This window comes from Convolutriloba macropyga, chromosome 14 (assembly GCF_964194025.1).
Source record: "Convolutriloba macropyga chromosome 14, txConMacr16.3, whole genome shotgun sequence".
Lineage (NCBI taxonomy): Eukaryota > Metazoa > Xenacoelomorpha > Acoela > Convolutidae > Convolutriloba > Convolutriloba macropyga.
This window is the reverse complement of record NC_134481.1, coordinates 4,663,993-4,688,262: the sequence shown is the minus strand read 5'-3', so window position 1 is coordinate 4,688,262 and position 24,270 is coordinate 4,663,993. Positions and strand designations below refer to the sequence as shown.

At 32.8% G+C, this 24,270-nt stretch overlaps 2 protein-coding genes across 4 annotated transcripts in view; both read right to left on the bottom strand.

The window, feature by feature from the left end:
* Positions 1-617: 617 nt before the first annotated feature.
* Positions 618-3,464, bottom strand: LOC142353667 (sodium-dependent neutral amino acid transporter B(0)AT3-like). The gene has a single exon (XM_075405970.1). The coding sequence runs from the start codon at positions 2,612-2,614 to the stop codon at positions 761-763; it is 1,854 nt and encodes a 617-aa protein (XP_075262085.1). The 5' UTR covers positions 2,615-3,464; the 3' UTR covers positions 618-760.
* A 4,273-nt stretch (positions 3,465-7,737) lies between these two features.
* LOC142353750 (glutamate-rich protein 3-like) overlaps positions 7,738-24,270 on the bottom strand; it is a 38,510-nt gene continuing 21,977 nt past the window's right edge. Inside the window, exons 12-13 of one of the 3 annotated variants that reach the window (XM_075406100.1) lie at positions 7,944-7,989; positions 7,738-7,864 (exon numbers count right to left, since the gene is read on the bottom strand). In XM_075406100.1, the coding sequence (XP_075262215.1) occupies positions 7,786-7,864; positions 7,944-7,989 (125 nt within the window). In that variant the 3' untranslated portion in view covers positions 7,738-7,785. The remainder of the gene's footprint in view (positions 7,865-7,943; positions 7,990-24,270) is intronic. The other 2 variants (XM_075406101.1, XM_075406102.1) reach the window with 2 other exon arrangements.

Sequence of the window (24,270 nt, the reverse complement as noted above, 5' to 3'; positions counted from 1 at the left end):
AGTACTAATTAGCAGAAAATAGCTCTCACACGTATGATTTAACAATCGGATAATTTAATCCCATGTTTGGTTGTGATAGTTTCATATCAATCCCACGGACCGCTGAGGTATGGGCATGGTCATTAAATGTGTTAAAACATAGGGTAATAACGCCTGCTAATTTGTTGTCGGATTATTGAACGGAAGCATCAAAGTACATTGGTTATAATGGCATTGGGTATTTTGGCATTGGGTATTTTGGCATTGGGTATAATGGCATTGGGTATAATGGCATTGGGTATTTTGGCATTGGGTATTTTGGCATTGGGTATAATGGCATTGGGTATAATGGCATTGGGTATTTTGGCATTGGGTATAATGGCATTGGGTATAATGGCATTGGGTATAATGGCATTGGGTATTTTGGCATTGGATATAATGGCATTGGGTATAATGGCATTGGGTATTTTGGCATTGGGTATAATGGCATTGGGTAAATTGTCCTGACACCCATGATTTTAGAATCAAAAGCATAGTGAGCTTTTCAGACTGATCCAAATTTTTTGGTCAACAAATTGTATAAAAGACCGATTGATACAAACAGCTAGCTAATTCTCTTGGTTACAGATCACAACCAATAAAAACAGCGCAAAATCAATTACTAAAATGAACAAAGCACATTAAAATCTATTTACAAAATCAACAAAGCTGTAACTGCGAGTTTCAGTCCCACTGATATCGGTTTCTCAACCCAATCAGGGTTTTCAATCCCATTTTAAATTCAGAAGTGGGTATCTACGGTGTCTGGGTATTCACCGGTACTTTTAGACTCCGCCAAACTTGTAGAGGAATAGACCGGGGCTTGGGTCAGAGGTTCCGGGGTCACATAGCGTAACTGGATGTTTTCAGGAAAATCGAATTCCTCTGGGATGCAACAAACTAATTGTTCGATCGACCAGTACTCTTTAGGCTCAACTTGAGATGTGATTTCCTTCTCGTCATAATCGATTCGGCCAAAGTCGATCTTTCCACACCGGCTGATTATAGCCGCAAACGGAATTGATAAAACGGCCGAAAAGAATAAAAACAGGCATAGAACAATTGCCCACCACGGGTAAGTTACCGTTTTTCCACCTATCATATAGGTCAGAATTTTATTGTCAATCCCATCATCGACAAATTTTCCAACAATGGCGGCCAAAAGCGCAATCGGAGAAACAAACTTCCAGGTAAACTTGAAAATCCAAAACGGGTGAAAGTTGTTCACAATTATGAAGTCTCGGGTAAAGTTGTGTATGCCATGTACCCAGCCGACAGCAACGAACTCGCAAAATCCGACAATGACCAGGACATACACGGATCCGTAGAGGTCAAAAATGTCAATGAAGTAAGGACCTCTGGTGGTCGAGAACAGAAGCGCAACGCACGCACCGATTCCGCAAAATATACCCATTAGAACCCATTGAGGTACTTTACGCAGAGATTTCATGTCTGCTAAAACTGAAACGAACCCTTCGGCGCACCCGAATGCTGAATCGAGCCCCAGGGTTACAATCATGAGGTAGAACAAGATCGCGAGGATCGTGGCACCGCCTGAGCCTCCGATCGTATCAACTGCCTTCGCCATCGCGACAAATACCAGTCCAGTTCCCGATTCATTTTCTTCCATGAATTTATCGAACTCGCAATTCGTATCGTTTCTTGTCAGACAATCTTGTAAACTGTTGTGCGCCATATGTCCTTTTATGGAAAAAATTCCTACGGAAGCATACAACGACGTGAATGAATTGACAAACATGATTACGAGGGTGTCCGAGAACGCGTTGTTGCGAACTGGCATTCGCGATGCCATTGAAATCAGACCTCCGAATCCCAGAGACGCACTGAAAAAAATTTGCTCAGCAGCTGCGAGCCAAACTTGAGGTTCTCCCAATTTTCCAAAATCCGGTTCGAAAAGATACTTTAATCCCTCTTTGGCACCGTCCAGTCTAGCTCCTAAGATCAGAAGCACTGTAAGCATGACGTAGGGATACAAAGCTGTAAAATAAACAACTTTTCCCAGAGACTTCACGCCCGATATCATAGCTAGGAAAACTGTAATCCAGGCCATTAAGGTTGCAAAGTAAAGATGCCAAACAAACCCGTTGGAACCCCCCGAACTGTCCTCGATAGAGGGCGACTGCATCACAACTTGGTGGGCAAAAAACCACTGGCTCGGATCCGAACTGTTTGCACATACCAAATCGCCTTCCGGGCATTTCGACCAGGGCAGTGTTTGCTGGAACGAGTTGAAAAAGTAAACAAACGCGTAGGCTAAGATCGAATTGTAGTATAAAGCCGTGTATAAACTAGCAAACATCATTGCAGCGCCGATTCCCCACAGGTATTTGTTCATACGTCCATAAGAATGCACGGGCGAACCTCGAAATCGCTGACCGACAACTAATTCTATCAACATCAACGGAATTCCTTCTATGAAGAAAACGATAAAATAGGGGATAAGAAAAGCTCCTCCGCCATTTTCCAGGCATGTTTTTGGGAATCGCCAGACATTTCCAAGTCCAACGGCGAATCCGATGCATGCCAGCAGATACGAGAATGAGTTGCCGAATAAAACGCGTGTTTCTTCGACCATGGTAAAATTTAATGTCCCGCTATTTGAAAGTTTAATAGGCTACGGATGTTTATAACTTGTAGCAGTAGCAGTAGCAAAAGTTCAGAGAGGTTAAAAAATTAATCAAGTTAAAACACCGGTTCAAATATGGTTTTAAAAGTTCTTTGCCCGACTAAAACTCAAGTTTTTTTATAAAGTATCTCTCAAAATATTTTGGACGGCGGCAATGGCAATGAACTGATCGGCTGAGAAGCGAAACTTTTAATTGAATGAGTCCAAACGAATTAGAATGGCTACTTGAAAATGTTTGCTAAGCTGAAAAAGTAAACATAACTAAATGGTCTCACACCACAACAAAGTTGTTTGAACGATTACGTAACAAATTACGCAGACAGCCATATTAGGACTGCGCTTAGAATGCTAGACCGTCTATGGTTCGAGAGATTAATGCGATGATAAATTTTTTATTGGAAAAACAATTGAATAATATAACAAGTTAGTGAGTTAGAAACAGGAGTAAAACGATACTGGCAGTTTGATATCACGGAAATAAAAGCAAACACAAAGTTAGCAGTCAAAAGGCTGAAAAGTTTCTTCCCATGAAGTTCCGACATATTTTAAGGCATAATTTTTCAGCATCTCGAAAAAAATTGTGAGATTAGTCATCAATTTTGAAATTCTGCTAGTCGTCGGGAGCTTTACATGTAGAAGACAAGTTTGTCCAACTAGGCAACAAAAGCAAAAAGATAGTCTTGTATATGAAAAAAGTTCTGGGGTAGCGTAGAATTTTCCGACATTCTTAACTGAAGGTAAGACAACCATCTTTTGTTAGCAGAAGCGCTTTTTAAATACTCAATTCATTTTGTGAACAAGGTTTTATTCACTCTTTTAGATGAAAATAGATCTTAAACAGGTGCATGTCTGTCCCGAAACTGTGGACGAGTTTTTTTTCAAATACATAATTTTAAAATCCGAATTGACTCAAAGCCAACCAAATGTGTAAGGAAAAGCGCAAAACAAAATAAATTTTTGCGAATGACAAAAAATTCAGAGAAAACCTACAAAATTGAAGAAAAAAAAATATTTATCTGATGTGAGCTGATGTTTAACAATAATATTAAATTAATTAAAAATAAACTCAGCACCAGAAGGGACATGCAACGAGGCCGTCAGGCCAGCATAAAAACCTGCCCTAAGAGAATTTTGAAAAAAATACTGATCATTTAAAGACACTTAAATTAAATATATCAATTTACTGCAGAAGAAAAAAATCCTAACGTTGCATATAAACAAATTAAGTTTACGACAATTAAATCTTGCATCAAAAAATTATAAAAAAATAATTATATCTTACGGCAAGAAAGACACTCGGCAAACGTATTCGAAGACTTGTTTGAGGTACATTTAAACATAAGAAAAAAAATTCAGTAAAAAATACATCTGCAAATGTGACATCAACTAAGTGGAAAACAATACAAGTATTCATACACACTTTTATTTTCACTAAAATAAGACCCGGTAACCACGACTTTCTCATCACATATCTGGGCCATAAACGGCATTTAAAATTCTCCTAAATAACCAGAAGTAGAGAAATTTGAAAAATTCCATTTTTGCTGAAAATTTTTCTAAGTATTTTTTTCCAAAAAATCGACAAAAAATGCCATTTTCTCGGCTTCTAGAGGTCGTACGAGGCTCATTTTTGGGCATAAAAAATCGAAGTTAAAAAAATTTGGTGCCAGTTAAAATTTCAGGGGCAGGAAGCTGGCACCAAATAATGTCTTCCCAAAACCCAAAAATCACAAAATCACACCCCAGCAACGTACACTTTTTGAAAATGTAACTGAGATTTTATTATTTCCAAAGCAAGATTGAAAATTGAAGTAAAAAATTAAATTTGAGGAAATGAAAGAACTGTAATCCAAGCGAAAGAGATGTTTATTATGTTTACAAAAAGGTTACAACAAGGCGCACTTGCAGTTTAAAAACTTCAACAAACAACCTCCGAACAAAATCGACGTTGATTTAATCCAGTTCGGACCTTAAAAAATTAGTTAACCTAATGTAAAAGAATGAAGATCCTAACCAAAAAAATTAAATACGTAAAGCGCTACCAGTATGTAACTTCCATTTATCTGTTCTCAACCGTCATATAATAAGTACACAGATTGTGAGTGCGAGATTGTGCAGGGTAGTTTTAAAAAAGCATTAAGCTATCTCAAAGTCATCTCGGGTTGTCAAACTTACAGCCGTTTTCTGCCAAACAGTGGCTTCAGAAGCAATGTAATCATTTTTAGATAAATTGTAGCCTAATGCAGCCTAAGTGGATTTTTTTTGCATTGAGTCGACTTTGCTCCTGCTCAATTAGAGTAGCTCAATTTACACTTTTTGACTGATTTAAACGGTTTTAAAGAACAATTTTAATAAAATTGGATAAAATATTGTAATACTATGGTATCTTTTAATTAGATATAAAAATCTATCAAAAAAAAGATCGCGTTCAATCAGAAATTAGATATAATTTTTTAAAGCATGGTTGCCCAACCCTCATCTTTTGGTCTTCCAAAGACAATTTTTTTTGTATTTCTGTGAAAGCAGTGTATTTTTTTTAAAATTTATGATGAAAGATGAAAAACGTAGTGAAAAAAGCTTCTGTAAATATTGAACAAGTGTATTGCATTTTTAATGTCACCTTGCTCCGTGATTTCGATAATGCTTACTAAGCTTTGCTAAAAGCTGCCCATTAACATTTCTGCAACCACTAAATGAACTTTCTTTGTCTTTTAAAACATAAGAGAACAAACACGAAAAATTTCACAGAACGAAATTGCTAATTTCAGCACAGTTGTTTAAAACTGACATTACGAAAACATGTATAGCAGAAACTTTCTTATATAAGGAAATTCTCAACTGCAAAACAAAACCATTTTGATCAATGACCAACGTCAAGTAAAGATAAGTTTATCAAAATCTTCAGTTCAAAAAATCACTTTTTAATCTTAAATTTATTGCTTCCCAGCAACTTCAGCTCTTCTAACACCTCTTAGACTAACAATGCCGGCTTATTAAAACCATCGGGCTTTACTTTTACGTTTCGAAAGCACAAACTCATGAAAAATGTTCGAACACACATTAGAAAAGAAAACACGGCAAGACAGTCCCTGGTATATAATTTAACGGAACAAAAGAAATTTTTAAAAGCTCACGGCAGTGCGATCAAACCAAATTACAAATCAAAATTCCCAACAACTAAAAAAATTAATTTTGAAAATTGAAAAAAACATTGTTTATAATGACCTAAATTTCTGTCGGTATCAGACGAAATTAAGTAAGTTTAAAAACTTAAGAAGTAAAACTATTCCATGTAACAGTGGATCCAGAATTTTGACAAAGAAAGAAATTTGAAAGAAAAGAGCATATAGAACCAAAAAGAGAGAAAAATCTGTGAATCAAAAACTTTTCCCTGCATTACGGTTGTGTAAATGCACGGACGCTAAATAAATATTTGTAATTTCTGGTTTAAAGTTTTTTACCCCACAAAACTTTCTGAAATAGAGTACAGTTAGTCACACAAACTCCGTTCGTGCTTTTCAAATCAAAAATTAAACTTGACAATATCTTCATTACTAACATTTTCTAATCAAAGAGCGAAAAACAACGAGACTCCTAATTATGACAACCATTGTTCAGCCAAATAGAACCAAAGACGAAAACCAAACACTACATTGAGAAAAAACTTATATGGATAAGAAATCATCTTAAAAACGCTCAAAAACTTTAAAGATTGCTTATCTTAAAAAAGTTTCGCGCAAACTTTTGGAATACACGGTTTTTACAGTACATTCCATTTTTACAGCTACGAAATAACTAACTTGCAGGCCAACACAAACTTTACAAAACTTTAAAACTATTTTTCTATTATTGTCTTGAGAATCACTATTGTGTTGCGCAACAAAAATTTCAAACAAACAATTACCAATGAATGTATCGAGAAAGGTTTCAAAACAAGCAAGAACCACATAAACTGTGACAGATTTTGGGTAAAGATTCGTTGTAAAAAACCAAAACCTGGATATAATTGTGGTGGTGATGTTATTCATGAGACTTCGAGTCTCTTTGTTCTCTTGCACTTGCAACAAAACGTAATCATACAACAAGAAGTGTTATTCAAGAAAAAAATAGCGTCAAAGTACCAAAAATTATCCGAAATTTTAGAAAAACTAAGTGATTTTGCAATCTGTGTCCAATTTTGTCCTGGAATTTTGCTGTCTATCAGAAAACATAGAATGTCAACATTGCAATGCAAGAGTTTATAAAGATCTGAATAAAAAGCTAAATTTTAAATCCTGAGGAAATTTTAGACAAGACTTAAGTCAGCCTTTCGAGCCCACTATATATATATTTTAATTGAGCAGAATCCTTATCAATTCAAATTAGCCCGTTCATAAATTTGGACCAATAACTGAGGCACAGCAATGGGTCTAGAAGTTGAAGTTGACGGTCAATTTTCTGACGGAATATCAAAGAAGTGATTATACAAAAGCCGCCACAATTTTTTACATGATTTCAACTCCAAGATATATAGTTATTTCTCAGGATTTGTTATCATTTCATTCACTGAGAAATTCGCAGCTTTTTTCAGGCAACCCGACGGGAAATCGTGAAAAGGTGGGAAAATATTGTAAAGCTTTATTGATGTCGAATAAGTAATTAAAATATACATCTAAATTACATTCAGTGTCAGGATTGTGACGCACCGAAATTAATTTAATAAGCAAACAAAACAAAAATTTCCAGAGAAACGAAAAGAAATGGACGTTAAAAAGTTACCACTTCCGCTTTCTAGGGATTTTCACACTCCATAGTTGGTTGATACAATTACATCTTTATCGATAGTCAATTATAAAGAACAAAAGTTTGTTCACACATAGTAACAAAAAGCAAACAAATTGTTTACAGGGGGGAACAATTGTTTTTTAATCAATAAAGATCTTTTTTTAATCTAATGTTTTTTCAATCAACAAAGGCGACAGATCAACATTCATAACAGAGAAACACCCGTGTGATTAGTTGCCCATACGAGGCTGGAAACCTCCAGAATTGATGAGAATAAAAATGACAGGAAACAATGAGAATCAATTTAGTAATGAATTAACATAAGTAGTAAAATTACTTACCAATACAGATGAGAATCAATCAAAAATTTTGTTCGAAGGCAGATAACCACATTGTAAGAAGTGATGACGTAGAAATTGCGACAGCTTACCTTCTCTGAAACACGACAAACAGTTTATAAAAACTGAAATATTTTTTAAAAAATCCAAAAAAATATAATTGAAATTCAACTCACTCTTCGGCCGACGATTCTTGGAAGTCTTCATCGTACTCGTCATCGGCTAAAACAACGTGTGTTAATTGGACATATGATAAAAGCATAGCTTGGAAATCTTAATTGAGCATTAAATCAACCGACTTTGAGTCAAAAAGATGAAATGCAACGAGACTTTCAGTACCCACTCAGAAAACCACTCTAACCAAAATTCCAGTTTTAGACAGAAGGACTTCGAACAGTATCAATAAATTATTATGATACAAAAATCATACGAGAAAAGGATGCAATAAGATATAAAAATATATTGTGCCCGAAAATTGCATATTTCTATTGTCGAGCTAGTTTAGGCGTAAAAAAATAAACCAATTTCAAGAGCTGCTCAATTGAAAACTCGTTGCCAACTAACGACGTAGTTGGAAATAACCTCTAGCATCAGAAAGCCCAGAAAGAGTTTTAAGTATTGATCAGTACTTCTCAAATTAAATTGGGTTGACAAAATAGCACTGGTCACATGTTAATTCAAGTATGAGAAGTTTGAGAAGACTTGGCCAAGACGTGACCAGTCTTTATGATTGCTCAGATGACGGGAAAAGTAGAACTTTGGGAAAATATTATTTATAATTCATGCATTTCAAAATGAGCAAAAAACTGGGCAAAAAGGAGAACTCGTGGCTGGTATGTTTGGGCGATATCAAAAACTTTTTCATTCTCTTGCAAAAGATTTCCAGCTTGTGGAATTCAAGCATTTTCCTGTGCTTCGACTATTGTCACTATGGATATTTTTGAACATAAGCCATTGTATAGGGCGATCTTTCTCTTTCCCTGCCAGACAAAAGAAAAACAGCACAAAAACTGTGCTCAAGAGTGGACTGAAGGCGTGGAAACTGTTAGGCCTTGATTCAAGACGTGGCAAGTCTAAAAAGTGACATGATAGGAAGTCTGATACATTACTGATTCAAGGCTTACAAATCAAATCAGTAAGGACTGAATCAGTACTGATTAGAATCTGATTTTCAGTCCCTGAAGGTAGCAAGGCCGTATTGATGACACCACTTATTCGTTGAACAAAATGATCTGTTCAACAACCCCTTTTAGACAACAGGCAACTAAAATCAAATAAAAAGATTTCAAAATTTTATACACTATTAGTTGCTTGCATTGAAAAATGTCCCGAAAAAGAGAGCACAAAGAAACCAATACCAAAAAATAGCTGGCAGATTGCCAGAAAATAGCCGCAATAGCTTCGTTGATCTGCACTCTCAAAAAAACAGTAAAAACGACAGACCAAAAAAAATCGTCTTTTGAGTGAAGGCTGATATGTTACATTTTGATTAAAAATCTGTGTAAGTTTTTCCTTACTCTAATAGCTGCTCTCCAATAACCTTCATCTAGAGTGACACACCCATTTGATCTTATCTATTTGAATTAAAGTAAATAGAAGTCAATTTCAAAATGAGGAAGTCATTTTTAAGAGTGAGGTAAGTCAAGAGTGACCAAAAATTTAATCACGTAAATGACAAAAAAACTGGCTCCACTAAGAGCGAAAAATGACGTCACGCACGCACTTCTGTTGAAATTGCATGAACGAATGAACAAAGAGCAGATTTGAAGTGGTTGTGACGTCATATGGTCGTAACAAAAATCGTGACGAAATAAAAAATCAAGAGAAGGCCAATAATAGCCCCAGCTATCGCTGTGCGGCTATTAAAAATAGAGAGTGGACATCTTCCATTGTATCTACCAGCAATTGTATTGATAGTAGATATAAATGGTAAATTTGAGAATACCCAAATTGGCAATGAGAGAGGTTAGCTTGGTTTTTGAAAAACTGAAAAAAACATCGCTAAAAACATCAATTTGTACTCATTTATCAGCCTGCTTCAAAATGTTGATTAGATTTGATGCTCAGATCTGATCTATCTTAAATTAAAGTTCTTATCTTGTCCAAATTTTGGACAAAGAACATTTTATTGAAGGTTTTAAGGATTTGGTAAGGCATGTAAAACTTCTAGCGTCGTTCCAAATTCACCAAAATACTGACTTATGTGGTATCATTTCAAAGCTTCTAACAATCTTAATTTAAAATTTAAAAGAGGTGCAAACAAATCAAGGGTTGTGTTAGTTTTCGATAGTTTGCTATTTCAGCCAGATTGTTCACTTTACAATTCTGGAATACATTGCTGCTGTTTGAAATAGCTTCTTTTGGATGTCTCAAAATATCGGATTGAACCGACTTGCATTAGTGAATAGATGTATGTGAACTTTGAAAAAATGGCCAAAATTATCTTCTTTCTACATTTTAAGAGAATTCAAAGAATTCTGTTAAATAACTCTCCAGACAAACACAAAAACCTACCAATAAATTCAAGCAATTGTTTCAAATTACTCGCTCATCTTCTAAACGATTATTTTGAAAATTACTTTTGAGACCGAAAAATTTCCATTTCGTTGATAACACTTCAAAAAATATCAATTTTATTTCACGCAAAATAGAGTTTCAGCGTAGGCAAGCAATTGTGTTTTTTGCGTTCCAAAATAAATGGTTTTTTTTTAATTTGGATCAGTTTTTGTACATTAGCCTTTTTGGTTATTTTTTGTTGATTATAATGGTTTTATGTCATTCAAATAGCCTCATTTATGTGAGTTTATCAATTTACCCTTTAATCAAACAATTTAGGTCTTTTAAAAAGTTTTTAGCTACTGTTTTTAAATGCAAAACTTTCAGCTCAATAAGACAAAGTCAAGAGGAACAACAGAGAACAATCAACGCATGCTTAGCGCAAAGTTATTTTGCTTTCCTTAATTGTTGTAATTAAAAACCACAAATTGAATTTCACATTAGCAACATAATTGTGTTCTTCGACAAAAAGCCCGTCAAAAATTTCTGATTGATTGAGCGATGGGAGGACCACAAAATTTGTGGGCATGTCATAGAGCAGTGGATAAAAAATGCAAAGGTTTTCGCAGCATAAAAATAGTGCGCAAAAAACTGTAGCAGTTTCTGCCCCTACCCCACGGATTAGTGAGATTCAATTTTCCAAATCAGGAAGCCAGCTAATCACACCAGCAACTCATTTGAAATTCTCATTGCCAAAATTTCAAATTTTAAGCTTTTTTAAAGAGAAAATAGAATTATATTAAGTTTTGCATAAAAATCAACCCTTAAGCCAGAAAGACAAAACGACAGTTTTTCATTTTTCGATATTTGAATTTACAATGCTTGTTTTTCTTATTTTTTCCTAACATCAATTAATAACTTTTCTTTCTTTTCTCGTCTCTTATTACTGCAAGAACAGATTAAACTTGCAAAAACGGTTTCCTAGGTAATATTCAGAAAACAGCAAAATTTCAAAAATTATTCTTAAAACTTTCAAAATTTTAGCCTGTAAGAAAATATGAAAAAATCGTTCCTGTTGGTCCCAAACACAGCATGAAAAATGCCAGAACAATTGCGTAAGTCATATTTAGGCAATTGCGGATAAAAACAATTGCAGATACTCACGTCAAAAAACCAAGAACAAAAACTTTTTGTTGTACTTTTTCACATTTGAAACGATTTCACCAGCCAAAATACAACTTTTCACATCCTAAATCTCTACCTGTGGGTCTTGCTCTCACTGTGCAACAATTGATTGTCACACTCCTAGTAAAAATTCGGAAAACTTTTGATAATCTCCTTTCTGTGTGAAAACTTTGTTAACGGATCAATCTAATGGCAGACAGAGATTGTGGTTTAAATGCGACAGTTTATATTGATTTTTAGGGTTGAAATATTGCAAAGTACAAAAGTTTTTCAGCGAGAAAACTTTTCAATGGCCCACTATGGGTATTCCTAGCCACTCTTCTTGATTTCTCAACACTTAAAAATGTTTTGAAACCTACAAGTAAAATTATATTTAAAAATACAACAAATTTTAATGTAGAAAATTGGTTGATATCACTTTTGCATCAAAATTTATCTGCACTATTTCTTTGTACCAAAAATTATCTGCACATTTCTTTCTGGACTATTTTTCAATTTATATTTTTCTAAAAAAGATCTACAACATGAAGGTGTTCTATAAACGAATGCTCAATCGAACTAATAAAGTGAAATAATATCGCAGCCGCGAGAAACAAAAATAGTCCTTGTCATTTCTGTCCAACAGAATGATTATTTCGCGAGTATTGATCAGACACAATTCTACACTAAAAAATTGGTGCATTTACTTTACCAGGACAGCAATTTGATAGAGTGTATGTAAATTGGAATGTGCTAATATTGTGTGCTCTGCGATCATTTTTTAAAAAAAAATTCGGCTCTTTCATGGCTACTTCTGAATAGCTTCAATTCAATTCAGCATAACCTATATTCAATTTCTAAACTGTTCTAGGAGCACAATATTTTGTAAATTAAAATGGTTTCTAGCAGTCACGGCTTTTGCAGGTAAATTTTGAAACCTCTTTAGGTTCTCGAAAATTTGTGAACGTGTTTTCAGATTCGTTTAAGCTCATAAGAACGATTCAGGTTCTTTGACGTCAAATACTCCTAAAGTATTATTTCCCAATCAGAGGGAACAAAATGACTGAGTTGTTGTCTAATCATTGCCTCCAGCTAAAGTAGCCAAAAATACAAATGATACTCTAGGCGAAGCTACAACATGGAGTGAAGCTGAAGCAGGCCGTCATTGCTCTTATTGCTCTGTGTTTCTGTTTGAACAAGTGTTTGTAACTAACAAACTGAAAACTCGGCCATCTAAATTTATCTGTTTCTCATTTTTTGCTCAGTTCTGTTTTTTTTTCAAAGAACCGTTTCTTACAAAAATGAACAACACGAAAAAAATGACAATTCACACTGTTTTCAGTTGTTTTGAGAAAATAGGACATTTCTTTCGGGACTAATTTTTAATTTATCTTTTCAAGAACCATACAACAAGAAAAAGTTCTCTTAACGAACACCCCATCAAACTAATAAAACTACAACATTATCGCAGCCGTGAGGAAAAAAATAGTCCTTCTCATTTCTTTTCAACAGAATGATTATTTCCTGAGTACTGAACACACACAATTTTGCACTATCTAAAAAATTGGTGTATTTACTTTACCAGGCCACCCATTTGATAGAGTGTATGTAAATTGAAATGTGGTAATATTGTGGGCTATGCAATCATTTTTAAAAAAAAATTTCGGCTCTTTCATGGCTACTTCTGAATGGCTTCAATTCAATTCAGCATAACCTATATTCAATTTCTAAACTGTTCTAGGAGCGCAATATTTTGTAAATTAAAATGGTTTCTAGCAGTCACGACTTTTGCAGGTAAATTTTGAAACCTCTTCAGGTTCTCGAAAATTTGTGACTGGCATAGGCGAGGATAGTGAACTTGTTTTCAGATTCGTTTAAGCTCATAAGAACGATTCGGGTTCTTTGACGTCAAATACTCCTAAAGTATTATTTCCCAATCAGAGGGAACAAAATGACTGAGTTGTTGTCTAATCATTGCCCCCAGCTACAGTAGCCAAAAATACAAAAGATACTCTAGGCGAAGCTACAACATGGAGTGAAGCTGAAGCAGGCCGTCATTGCTCCTATTGCTCTGTGTTTCTGTTTGAACAAGTGTTTGTAACTAACAAACTGAAAACTCTGCCAGCTAAATTTACTTGTTTTTAAATTTTTGCTGATGTTTTTTTTCCGAAAAGAGTTTCTCACAAAAATAAACATGAAAAAATTGACAACTCACATTATTCGCAGTTCTTTTGAGAAAGTGAGGCACTTCTTTCGGGATTATTTTTCAATTTATTTTTTTCTAAAAAAGATCTACAACATAACATGAAGGTGTTCTATAAACGAATACCCCATCAAAATATTGAAACCAAACTATTATCACAGCTGTGATGAATATGAAGATGGATATGAGTCCCTGTCATTTCTTTTCAACAGAATGATTTTTTCCCGAGTATTGATCAAGCAATTTTGCAGTATCTAAAAAAATTGCTGCGTTAACTTTCCCAGGACAGCAATTTGATAGAGTGTATGTAAATTGGAATGTGCTAATATTGTGTGCTCTGCGATCATTTTTTAAAAAAGATCTCAGCTCTTTTATGGCTACTTTTGAATAGCTTAAATTCAATTCAGCTTAACCTATATGCAGTGTCTGAACTGTTCTAGGAGCATTCTATTTTGTAAACTACAGTGGTTTCTAGCAGTCACGGCTCTTGAAAGTAAATTTTTAAACCTCTTCAGGTTCTCAAATTTCGTCACTGGCATAGGCGAGGAGAGTAAACTTGTTTTCAGATTCTTTCATGCAAATAAGAACTATTGAGGTTCTTTGGCGTAAAATACTCCTAGAATTCGGAGTATTAATTCCCAATCAGAGGAAGAAATTTGGACTGAGTTGTTGTCTGGTCATTGCCTCCAGCTCCAGTAGCCAAAAATACAAATAAATACACTGGGCAACGCTACAACATGAAGTGAAGCAGTAGCCGCCCGCCATTACTCCTATTACTCTGTATTTGTGTTTATACAAGTGTATGTAACTAACAAACTGAAAACTCGGCCATCTAAATTTATCTGTTGCTCATTTTTTGCTCAGTTCTGTTTTTTTTTCAAAGAACCGTTTCTTACAAAAATGAACAACACGAAAAAAATGACAATTCACACTGTTTTCAGTTGTTTTGAGAAAATCAGACATTTCTTTCGGGACTAATTTTTAATTTATCTTTTCCAGAACCATACAACATGAAAAAGTTCTCTTAACGAACACCCCATCAAACTAATAAAACTAAAATAATATTGCAGCCGTGAGGAAAAAAAATAGTCCTTCTCATTTCTTTTCAACAGAATGATTATTTTCTGAGTATTGAACACACACAATTTTGCACTATCTAAAAAATTGGTGTATTTACTTTACCAGGCCACCCATTTGATAGAGTGTATGTAAATTGAAATGTGGTAATATTGTGGGCTATGCAATCATTTTTTAAAAAAGATTTTGGCTCTTTCATGGCTACTTCTGAATAGCTTCAATTCAATTCAGCATAACCTATATTCAATTTCTAAACTGTTCTAGGAGCACAATATTTTGTAAATTAAAATGGTTTCTAGCAGTCACGGCTTTTGCAGGTAAATTTTGAAACCTCTTCAGGTTCTCGAAAATTTGTGACTGGCATAGGCGAGGATAGTGAACTTGTTTTCAGATTCGTTTAAGCTCATAAGAACGATTCAGGTTCTTTGACGTCAAATACTCCTAAAGTATTATTTCCCAATCAGAGGGAACAAAATGACTGAGTTGTTGTCTAATCATTGCCCCCCGCTACAGTAGCCAAAAATACAAATGATACTCTAGGCGAAGCTACAACATGGAGTGAAGCTGAAGCAGGCCGTCATTGCTCCTATTGCTTTGTGTTTCTGTTTGAACAAGTGTTTGTAACTAACAAACTGAAAACTCTGCCAGCTAAATTTATTTGTTTTTAATTTTTTGCTCAATTGTTTTTTTTCCGAAAAGAGTTTCTCACAAAAATAAACATGAAAAAATTGACAACTCACATTATTCGCAGTTGTTTTGAGAAAGTGAGGCACTTCTTTCGGGATTATTTTTCAATTTATTTTTTTCTAAAAAAGATCTACAACATAACATGAAGGTGTTCTATAAACGAATACCCCATCAAATTATTGAAACCAAACTATTATCACAGCTGTGATGAACATGAAGATGGACATGAGTCCCTGTCATTTCTTTTCAACAGAATGATTATTTCCCGAGTATTGATCAAGCAATTTTGCAGTATCTAAAAAAATGCTGCGTTAACTTTCCCAGGACAGCAATTTGATAGAGTGTATGTAAATTGGAATGTGCTAATATTGTGTGCTCTGCGATCATTTTTTAAAAAAGATCTCAGCTCTTTTATGGCTACTTTTGAATAGCTTAAATTCAATTCAGCTTAACCTATATGCAGTGTCTGAACTGTTCTAGAAGCATTCTATTTTGTAAACTACAGTGGTTTCTAGCAGTCACGGCTCTTGAAGGTAAATTTTTAAAACTCTTCAGGTTCTCAAATTTCGTCACTGGCATAGGCGAGGAGAGTAAACTTGTTTTCAGATTCTTTCATGCAAATAAGAACTATTGAGGTTCTTTGGCGTAAAATACTCCTAGAATTCGGAGTATTAATTCCCAATCAGAGGAAGAAATTTGGACTGAGTTGTTGTCTGGTCATTGCCTCCAGCTCCAGTAGCCAAAAATACAAATAAATACACTGGGCAACGCTACAACATGAAGTGAAGCAGTAGCCGCCCGCCATTACTCCTATTACTCTGTATTTGTGTTTATACAAGTGTATGTAACTAACAAACTGAAAACTCGGCCATCTAAATTTATCTGTTTCTCATTTTTTGCTCAGTTCTGTTTTTTTTCAAAGAACCGTTTCTTACAAAAATGAACAACACGAAAAAAATGACAATTCACACTGTTTTCAGTTGTTTTGAGAATATCAGACATTTCTTTCGGGACTAATTTTTAATTTATCTTTTCGAGAACCATACAACATGAAAAAGTTCTCTTAACGAACACCCCATCAAACTAATAAAACTAAAATAATATTGCAGCCGTGAGGAAAAAAATAGTCCTTCTCATTTCTTTTCAACAGAATGATTATTTCCTGAGTATTGAACACACACAATTTTGCACTATCTAAAAAAATGGTGTATTTACTTTACCAGGCCACCCATTTGATAGAGTGTATTTAAATTGAAATGTGGTAATATTGTGGGCTATGCAATCATTTTTTAAAAAAGATCTCGGCTCTTTCATGGCTACTTCTGAATAGCTTCAATTCAATTCAGCATAACCTATTTTCAATTTCTTAACTGTTCTAGGAGCACAATATTTTGTAAATTAAAATGGTTTCTATCAGTCACGGCTTTTGCAGGTAAATTTTGAAACCTCTTCAGGTTCTCGAAAATTTGTGACTGGCATAGGCGAGGATAGTGAACTTGTTTTCAGATTCGTTTAAGCTCATAAGAACGATTCAGGTTCTTTGACGTCAAATACTCCTAAAGTATTATTTCCCAATCAGAGGGAACAAAATGACTGAGTTGTTGTCCAATCATTGCCTCCAGCTACAGTAGCCAAAAATACAAATGATACTCTAGGCGAAGCTACAACAGGGAGTGAAGCTGAAGCAGGCCGTCATTGCTCCTATTGCTCTGTGTTTCTGTTTGAACAAGTGTTTGTAACTAACAAACTGAAAACTCTGCAAGCTAAATTTATTTGTTTTTAATTTTTTGCTCAGTTGTTTTTTTTCCGAAAAGAGTTTCTCACAAAAATAAACATGAAAAAATTGACAACTCACATTATTCGCAGTTGTTTTGAGAAAGTGAGGCACTTCTTTCGGGATTATTTTTCAATTTATTTTTTTTCTAAAAAAGATCTTCAACATAACATGAAGGTGTTCTATAAACGAATACCCCATCAAATTATTGAAACCAAACTATTTTCACAGCTGTGATGAACATGAAGATGGACATGAGTCCCTGTCATTTCTTTTCAACAGAATGATTATTTCCCGAGTATTGATCAAGCAATTTTGCACTATCTAAAAAAATTGCTGCGTTTACTTTCCCAGGCCAGCAGTTTGATAGAGTGTATGTGAATTGTAATGAGGTAACATTCTGTGCTATGAAATTACTCGTTTAAAAATAACTCGGTTCTTTCATTGCAATTTTTGAATAGCTTAAATTGAAATCAGCATAAATTATAATAGCGAAAAAATTAAATGTGACACAGTTTATAAAAACCTTCCATGGGTTTCAGTTCATCTGCAGTCCCGTAGGGTTAACAAATCTATCAACAAGAAAACCGTAGTATGCAATCTCAAGTTAAGTCCAAAAAACACGCCAAATGGCAAAGCAAATAAAAAAAACGAAAACGTGAAAAAATTGAAATAGAATAATTGGAAAATTTTGTTTATCCTGAATCTATCCTTAAAGAGAAATAACAGTATATTATATTAATGTGTATATTGGTACCTCCGCAGCAGAGCCGCGATACGGTACCAATATACACATTACTCTAATTCCCTTTATATATCCACTACTCTATATTCACTTCTTTTATATTTAAAATCTATCATTTCTTGTCTCACTTAGTGCAAACCACTAGTGTCGAGTTAAGCTGGTAATTAACTGTTATCAGACGGATAGTTTGGGTTCTATCAGTGAAACTGCTTCGCAGATCCCCACTGACTCCAGTGGACGTCCCCAGATACTAATATAAAACTAGTGAGACCGTGTAAAAAGACCGTAAAACCAACTTGCGAACATTAGTGTAACCACCTCGTGGATAGCTTGAACAAAAAACCAGCTTAACTATTTTATAAATTATAAATTTTGCTAATATTTATATAAAAATTAATTGTAAAATCTAAACTCACCATTACAACTTTTAATGCCTTTATCATCAAATAAATTAATAGCTATTTTATATTGTTCTTTTGTTTTTAAATGGGGTTTCTTACTATCAATAGTAAAATTTGTAACAAATTTATTTTTAGCTTCATATACAGCGTTTTTATAGTCTTCAATAGTAATTTGGTTTTTAATAGTAGCTTTGGTTATACCTTTTAGCTTTTTCTCATCTTCTGTATTATAACAACATGCTTTAGCTTTAAGGAAGCAGGCTTCTATAATAGTATCATTAGGTAATTCATCCTTCATCTTACCTAACTCATTATTATGTAAAATATCTTTTATCTTATTCATTTCAGTTTCTATATTACTATCTAAAGGAACATTTATGTTTATAAATATAGTATCAGTATCTGTATAATGATAACTACAATCGAACTCGTTCTCAAAGTAATCAAATACAGCTTTATACATAAATAGTTTAGCTTTTTCTAATATAACAAAACCAATATAATTAAACTGATTTAACTAAACATTACCTCTTGTTTTATGTACAGCCACTAGATCATCATCAAACTCTACAGCACATTTAGAACTAATATTTTCTACTAATTTAATATATCTATCTACTTCATTAACTAACTCTACATCTTGTCTATTGTATACATTTTCTATTGTTTTTCCATAGAAGGCATTATTCATCAGTTTAAAGAATACATCTCCAAATTTATCACCCTTAACTTTAGCTTCTTTTCTTTTCTGAATATTAAACACAATATAAGGCTTTAACCACTCACTCTTACTATAGTCTAACTTTTGCTTAATTGTAATATCTTCCAACTTCAAACCACTAGCTAAATACCAATCTAAGATCTCCCAATCAATTACATAATCTACCTTATCTGTTAACTTTCACAGTAACTTCTCATTTGGTTTGTATCCTTTCTTTTTGTTTTCATTTTGATAGTCTGTAAACTGATCAATGTTAGCCTTTGTCTTTTCTGGAAAGAATGGATACTTCTTTGTCTTTTGTTTCAACTCATCATTATACTTTACATCAATGGTGTAGACATAACCTTTTGTGGAGCTAGATTGTGTATAATCATTGCCGTCACATACTTTGATCTCACCAGTAGGTAAAGCTTGAAGCATAGCAGAAGCGTATAATGAGTTGAAGTCTAAGTATTTTAGATAATTCTCTTTCCCAGTATACTTAGGATCTATTTCTTTATTTTTTACATCTTACATGACAATCACCTAATACTGAAGCTAAACCGCCTCTAATACCATATTGTATTGTATCATAAATATTAACTGTATTTTCTTTATAATATTTAAGTCTAACATTAGTTTATTTCAATCCACATAACCAAGTTAATCCAGGAGTAGAATATGTATAACAAGGATCTATTTCATAATATTCTAAACACTTATCTCTTAACCTTTCAAATACATCTACCGATAATAACACATCTGTTTTGAGATATAACATCCTATAATCCTTTATTGTCTCACATCCAGTATTATTCCAACAATCTATTGCTTGATTATATTCTTTATCTGTAATACCACTTTGTTTCAACTTAGAATAGAATTCTTCCTTAGGTAGTAATGTTGTTTCATGTAGTTTATCTATACTATCAAACCATTTATATGGGAATATACCTTTACGTCTCTCTAACCCAAATTTGTTTAATGTTACACACTCTTTATTACTCAATGTTTTACTTATAGCATCTAAGCTAAGTGTATGGAAGAACCTAAACATATCTAATGCTTTTGCATAACCCATATCAATACTAATATAATTCTCATCAGTTTTAGTTAATACTTTATGTCTAATCGTCTTTGCTAGTTTAGTTATAAATAAGTGATTATCATAATTAGTAGAATTAAATGCAAATATCGGTACAAAAGTATTTTTTAGCTTGGAGGTTAGATTTGTTGTGAGCATATCCTCTAAACTTACCATTTAGATGATCATGATCTCTAACAACTTCATTACCCAAGTTCTCTCTACAATAGAAAAACTCAGTAGTAAGTGGAGTAATAGTATCTTCATTAAGTGGAATATTAATTTCAAATATATCTTTAAATAATTTATTATAATAATTTACTCTACTTATAAACCAATCAAATATATCTTCAACGGAATAACTTTCAAACTTATCTTCTAATATATCAGGATAATCAATTTTTATATATAAACCACAAGCAATAGCAATGTGTTTTTTGTTTTTATTATACATTCAAAATCATAATACATAGCAAATGGTACTCTGTTTTTATAATGGAACTTATCAAACTTTAGATATTCATCTTTATGGAATGTTCTTCTTCCCACATGTTTCTGTGTATTACATAAATCCAAATGTTTATTTAATGCATGTTCAGTTAGAAATGATACACAACATTTTAGACATGGATAACATTTATGTTTAGATGATTTTCTTAATAAGAATGATACATCCTTACATAGGAAGTAATGATTATCCCAGTATAATATATTACATCCTTTAGGATCATTATGATTGATTAATACAGGATTAATAGTTTTATTTTTATTTAGATTAAACACATTAAATAATATTTTATCTTTATTTAGTTCTTGTATTTTCTTTTAGTGATAATAATCATATGGAGGTGGAAGCTTTGGCAATTTTTTCTCATTATTATACTCTGGTGAATTATATTTACTAACTCTATTTGGATCACGTGATGCAGAATGTAGATAAGCAATTAAACGCCACAATAAACATTTATTATCAGTATTATGTATATTAAGTATATATCTAGACGTGAATGGTAACTCAGTAGTACAACCACCAGAAGGATAAAACCTGTGTATGTACATAGTTCTTTTAACAAATCTTTGCATGCTCCAACCAGATTGATTCATCTCTTGTTCTTGCATTGTGGTCTCTAGTTCACTATTCAACCTATCCAAGTCATATGGACCATTATATTGTCTAGTCATTAATCTAAATGTGAATTCATTTTCTTCTAACTTATCATCTGTATGTTTTGTATACTTTACTACATCAAAGGTGTTAAACTTGATATGGGGAAGTATGTTATACATTTCCTCTAATACATTCAAGAATTTTATATCTTCATAATTACTACTTGTTATCATTATTTGATTATACTTCATATTATGATCTAATCCCAACTCATTAACTTTATCTCGCCACTTACCATCAACAAGTTTGTTCTGATTAACATTTTCTTTATGTTCATCTGATTCATTGTGTTCATTTTTATTGTTATATCTAGTATTACATATATTGCAATATACTGAATTATCTTTTGATATAGTACTATCAGTGAAACTGCTTTGCAGATCTTCAGTTATAACCTTATCTTTACCATTAACATTATCCAGATGCATCTTTGTTTTCAAATGTTGATCCACACTATATTGACTCAGAGTAGTCTTACATATTACACATTCGAACTCCCATTCTTTATTATTTCCCCATTAACTAATCTTACAATATTCCTATGTTTTAATATGTCCATATGTTTAGCATGTTCAGTATTATTATACAGATACATATCACAACTATCACAAGAATTTATTCCCTCTAGTTCAGGATACTGATTATCTATCTTTTGTTCTATATCTTCATTAGTAACTTATATTCCATCCTCATTAGCGCTCTCAATAATTTTATTTCTATAATATAATCGCTCACTCTTTTTATGTTTAAGTGATTGATTCTGCCTATAATAATTCTTTTGAGTTAAATCTTGATTGCAAGCTTCACATTTAAGCTTGTTTGTTTTAGGCTTCTGAGCATCGACAAAACCATCAGATGAAGATGATTCTCTATCTGAATCTGAATCTTTAGATTAATGTAAGTCTTTAGATGATTCTCTATCTTTAGTTTGATCTAAAACTGGATAATATTTTGCTTTAACCTTTCGCAATGACTCACGCATATATTCTCGTTGTCTTAGTTTTGTAACCTGTTTATCAATCGACTCTTTTATTTCTTCATTTATTTGATTAAACCTTCTGATTGATTCTAAAGATTTTTCTAATTCTACCTTTTGTCTTTCCATATCTACTGGTTTGATTTCTTCCCTTGGTTTGTTTTTATTTTTTAACATTTGGACCGCCATGCTAGTAGAACTAGATTGAACTTGTCTTTTTCCCGATTGGGTATTCCCACTTCCAGATTGCACTTGTCCACTTCCAGATTGGACTTGTCCACTTCCAGATTGGACTTGACCTCTTCCAAATTGAGCTTGCTCACTTTGAGATTTGACTTGTCCACTTCTAGATTGAACTTGATCACTTCCAGATAGAATGTTCCCGTTGTATTCCTGCACATTCATTTTCATACATCAAATTTTGAAAAATTATTATTTATGTAAATTTTCACAAATAAAATGATTAGTACTAAATGCGATAAATGTAAAGATAAAGCTTGGTGTTGGAGTTGTAATGAGTGCCAAAGTAAACCTTTATCATGTTTTGTATGTAATGAAAATATAACATATATAGAGAGACATAATCATATGGTTATACATTATAATGATCCCAATCAATATTAAATATGTAAAATGTGTAAACTAAATAAACATATCTCTCACTATAAATTTAAACATTACACTTGTAGGATATGCTTGTATCTCAACAGATATAGATTTGGTCATACGAAGGAAAGATTTAGAGACATGTAAAGAAATTTAATATCGAAGTTTAGTCCTATTAAAATGTTACTTGCGTTCCCGTTATTTATTATGTTGCTATTTATTATTATAATTGCTTATTGGAATTATGATAATTATTCTGATTTAAGGAAGAGATTCAAAGGATATAGGAACGTTATACCAGAACCATTTGAAATTAAAAAACAACTTTATTATTTATGGTCTGTCTAATTCTGGTAAAACAACTTTTATAAAAGATTTTTGAGGTTTGTATGATACTGTTAATGTAATCTGTATTGATGGCGTGAGTGGAAGGGATATAATGTATATGGCATTGATGATTTAAAATTATTAGATAATTTAGATAGTTTTGATAATAGTCTTATTATATTTGATGATATGGTAGAAATTATTAGATTACCAGCTATAGACTCATTGTATTCTAAAGGTAGACATCACAATATTAATATAATATATTTAGGCCATACTGTAACAGAATTCAATACTAAATCAAGAGATAACACCCCAGCTATATATATTACTTTAAATAGTTCACAACAATTCTTTGAAAGAGTACAAGAGAAGTTTAAAATTGATTCTAATCTATATAGATTTAAACATTATAAGTATGGCATAATAAATTTTAATACTATTAGTGACTATTATATTGTATTAGATAAAGATAAACATGTCGTATATGATTCTAGAATTTGCTATCTTGATATTGAGAAGAATGTTGATTATACAGAGTTTAAGGAAAAGGAATATAATATACTAAGCAGTTATTTAACAGATAGAATGTTAGAACCAACTTATATTAAACCAAATGAGTTGATGTTCTATTTTGAAGAATATTTAGACTTTAAGGGAATAAACAAATCATTTAATTTTTATAAAACATATACGAATATAAAAAGTATATTTAATGAGATACAAAGTGGATATGTTGCTATATTTGGTGTAATTAGTGTATTAGGAATTGGATATAGTTACTATCAAAAATGTGGTAATAATAATGATAATAATATTAATGGTATAGATATAATGGAAATAGATAAGGCAAAAATTAAATTAAGAAATGGTAAGATGACAATAGGTTATGGTTTGATTGATAAAGACAAAATTAATCTCAATGATCCATTTAATATAATATATATGTTAGCTATTAGTCTTGTATCTATTTATGCAACCCATAATGTTATTAATTCTAGAACTAAAAATGATGATATGTAGAGAATGTAATATTGAAATTGATACTAGTAGAGGATATCCAGAACATGAACTAATGAGTCGTTATAATAATTT

Bases quoted from the DNA above. Each gene is read 5' to 3' on its own strand.
- LOC142353667 (XM_075405970.1), bottom strand. From the start codon at position 2,614: ATGGTCGAAGAAACACGCGTTTTATTCGGCAACTCATTCTCGTATCTG.